This window comes from Augochlora pura, unplaced genomic scaffold (genome assembly GCF_028453695.1).
Source record: "Augochlora pura isolate Apur16 unplaced genomic scaffold, APUR_v2.2.1 APUR_unplaced_1675, whole genome shotgun sequence".
NCBI lineage: Eukaryota > Metazoa > Arthropoda > Insecta > Hymenoptera > Halictidae > Augochlora > Augochlora pura.
Window position 1 is genome coordinate 1 of NW_027581745.1, and position 3,860 is coordinate 3,860.

General features: G+C 42.3%; 1 protein-coding gene across 1 annotated transcript; it reads right to left on the reverse strand.

Annotated features, from left to right (window-relative positions):
• Positions 1–6: 6 nt before the first annotated feature.
• LOC144477516 (period circadian protein-like) lies at positions 7–3,840 on the reverse strand. The gene is made up of 3 exons (XM_078195243.1): positions 2,379–3,840; positions 1,835–2,119; positions 7–1,163 (listed from the first exon to the last, which is right to left on the reverse strand). Exons 1-3 carry the CDS (start codon positions 2,448–2,450, stop codon positions 963–965), a joined length of 558 nt encoding a protein of 185 aa, XP_078051369.1. The 5' UTR covers positions 2,451–3,840; the 3' UTR covers positions 7–962.
• Positions 3,841–3,860: the final 20 nt, after the last annotated feature.

Genomic DNA, 3,860 nt, shown 5'->3' on the forward strand with positions numbered 1-3,860 from the left:
GTCGCTTCCTGAACGGACCTATCAGCCGGGAATATTTCCTCGTCCTCCACCTAAGTCGATTATACTCTACTTACGTCATGCTTTTCAGAGCGGTCCAGCAAAGAGAAAAGAAATGCTTGCGGCCCGAAGGCGAGAGAACCGCTCTAAAATCACTACGCAATGCAATCGAAACTTGATACGTCGTTTGGTGCCACGAAATTATGGTGGCCGAAATTATTCTACTCTTAAAGATCTCGTATGATGATTAATCACTACATCTAGCAACACTGTGAGCTATTACAATAAAATCTGATTTTTTAAAACGGATCTAGATAAGTGATTTTTATATATTTAGAATTGTTCTTATACTTGAAAAATTTCTATGAATTCTCTATCGATCTAGTTTTCTTGTATTACAGTCAACTGATTCAATTTTCTTATATTCGATAATATAGACAAGCATTCGAACGTTTAATTTGTACTTTCAAGTACAGATACGCGTTATTAATGTTACAAGACTAAACTGAAGGGATCTATTCTATACCATCGCTTGAATTCGATAAATATGAAATGTCTTGTTCGAGCACAATAACTTGGCCACTTGCGATAAGTTTCCAAATTAAAAAGAATCTCCACAAGCATCGCAAATTTCTTTTTTCTTGTACCGTGCCGACGGTTTCCTGTGCGTTCTCGGCGCGACGCGTTCGCGTTGCTCCCTGACGCGCTTGTTATCATTCACCGTACAATTAAACCGAAAAAGTCCGGAATAATTTCTAAAAGAAATTAATCAACGAGAACGGATCGCGGCGAAAACACAGTCGCCGGAAACGTAGCGTCTGCAAATATCTAACAATGAGATTCGAACAGTTTGTCCCACGTAATCTCGTCGCAGGCAGAACGTGGACAAATATTGTATAAGAGTAATTAAGTATACTTTCTTTCTCGTAGCGTACACACCAGAGCGCATCGTAGGCGGTTAACCACTAGCAGAATAGATAAAAAATTGTCGGCGATACTAAAACGTAGCTAATAGTCACCGAAAAACTCCTGTCGTCGGCAACCAGCGCGTCTTTGCCAAGGCCGGGTCCCCTCGCCTCCTGGAGCAGATTTTCCATGAAGGACGCGAGGTCCTTGCATCGTTTCGACACGTCGAGCTCGGCTATATCTGACTTTCTTTGGATGTTCTGCGCAGACGTGCGATAGAACAAAAGAGAAAAAAACGTTGGGGATTCAGCGGACACATTAGCTGGGAATTAATTGTATTACTTTTTCTTTCGGTCACGACTATACACCGGACCTAATTAATTAATTGTTCCCGTCCCGTTCACATTCGGGCCGAGAAGCGATCGGATTTTCTTCAGAAAAATATAGCGAACTATAATTGTAGACTGTGAAATTTTCGTCTCGAAGTTCTCTTTTAATATTAATTGGTTAATAGTTATAAAATCGTCCGACACCTCCCGACCCGGGTATTCGCACATCCCCTTCATGGTGTACATATTAGGTTCATGTATTACGTGACACGTGAACCATATATCTAGAACGTGCATTGACAATAGTTTCGCGGCGTTCAATACCAGATAATGATCAGACCAAGTTCAATGTAATCGGCGTGATAATTAGAGCGGATCGATCACCGAAGAAACGAACAAATTCATGTTACGTATGTGCGTAATGACTTGCAGCTGCTTTCATCGTTTCCAGCTGGAAGCAACGCTGGTGCATCTATCTCGACAAATGAATTCTTCAACAAACAAGTCTGCTGAACGCCACGCTACTACCGATTTTTACCTTTCGTAAAGGGCAATCGACAATCGTCGAGTTACGCACTCGATCTGATCGGTGGAAGACGTACCTCGTCGAGAAGCGCCCGTATCTCCCCTTGTATGATCTTGGACTCTTTGATCACCTCCTCGCTAATGTTGACCAGCTGGCCGAACTCGGTGGCGGTCGGCACGCGGAATATATCGGGATTCGCCGGGCCCTTCAGCACTCTGTGTTGACCTACGACAAACTCTAGTTTTTTCGTCCACGGATTGATAAAGGACGACCACTCGGTTTCGAGGACGACGTGGCCACCGTTCTGCACTCCGAACCTGTAGGGTTTCGATCTGAAGGAGGCACCTTCGAGCTTGATCACCTGTTCAACGATACGCGTATAAGTATTGTTATTGGTCGAAAAGGGCGGGGACTAAAAAATAGCGATTCATATATTTATATTTTGTGTGTGTCAGTATCGACGCTCTCGGGACTCGGTTCTTTTTGCACGTATCTTTCTCTCGTCCGTTTTTACTCTCTATTCTCTCTCTCTCTCTCTCTCTCTCTCTCTCTATCATTCACGCTCTCGTAATTTCTCAATTTGTTGTTATTTTGTCGGTTCGTGGGATGCGCATGCTCACAGTCTCATAGATGTCTTTGATGAACGGCAGATCCTCGGGATGGTAGAAGTCGAACAGCGAACGGCCGACCATATCCTGCGGTAGGTATCCAAAGTATTGGACTACGTCGGGATCGACATGGGATAGGTAGCACGCCGCTGTGTGCCGGGTCGTGAATATCGAAGATATTATCGTTTCTTCTGGCGCTGCGGAGGACGATAATAAAAGAAAACAAGGTCGGGGTCATTCTATCTGTTTTTGCCAGGCGGGGGGTTCCTTTCGTAATGAATGTTTTAGTCATTGGAATGTGGCACGCGTTAAAAGCAAAAATACAGCTACAATGTACCATCGCAGAAAAGCCTGCGCGCGATTTTTACTTGGTATTTTTTTTCTTTTGGTATTGTTTTTTTGTTCTTTTCTCGTTTGGTTATTCTTACTGTTACCGTCATTCACGCTTTCGTTATTTCTATTCGATCGTTTAGTTAGTCATTACTGCTCTTTCTCTCTTTCTCTCTCTCTCTCTCTCTGTCTCTCGCTCCCGTTCTCTTTCCGTCTGTTTTATACGCACCTTATTCGTTTCGTATAACACAGGATACATTATTTTTGCACGACACCTTCGGAACAAAAGAACTATTTAGATTACAAAGTGAATGCCAGTTTCGGTCATTCTTCCATGCGAACCTTTCAACAGGCTTCTCTGTAGCTCTCTCAATCTCTCCCTCTCTTTCTCTCTCTTTCTCGTATAGCACTCGAAAAGACTGACTTCGGCTAGCGCATTAACGTATGTACTCAAACGCGATCACAGTGTTTTATTAATTTGGATAATACACGATATTATAGCAAGTTCTAAAATAGAAAATCATTCTAAATCAATGCAAAATATTCTAATGATTTTAGCAATGATCAATTGGAAAGACATTGATCTCCGAGTGCTTTATCGAACGAGCGCTAACGGGAGTCAATCTTATATCGCTTTACAACTAGACGAACAAACGAAACAAACGAACATAGAAGAGATTATTGCAAATATAGTAATCTTCTCCATATAAGCGTTAATGCCAGAGCGAGGACAGAATAAAGCTTAAGAAGAAGCCAAAGAAACCGGAGCAATTAATTTACGTACGTTTTCATTGTATCTGAACGTGCTCATAAACGTGACAATCGATAATTTATCCGAATTAGAAATAGCAACAAGCTGAAATGAAAACGAGTCCGGCAAAGCAAAAGCATGGTAAAGCTGTCGTCTATCCATGAAAACTGATGATGCGAGTGAGCTGGTTAGAATTGTTTCCGTTGAAATGAATCATCGAAACAGTGGTCTCCAAACTGAACACGAAAACGAAAAACTGGCCGGATGACGAGAAAACGACATAAATGAGCAAACGACAAGGATGAGAGACTATCAACATCGTCGCGGTCTTTGAGTAAACAATTCTGATTTAATAGAGATTACCTTCCGTATAAGGCATGTCGCCATGGAAACCACCGAGTCATGTAGTGTCG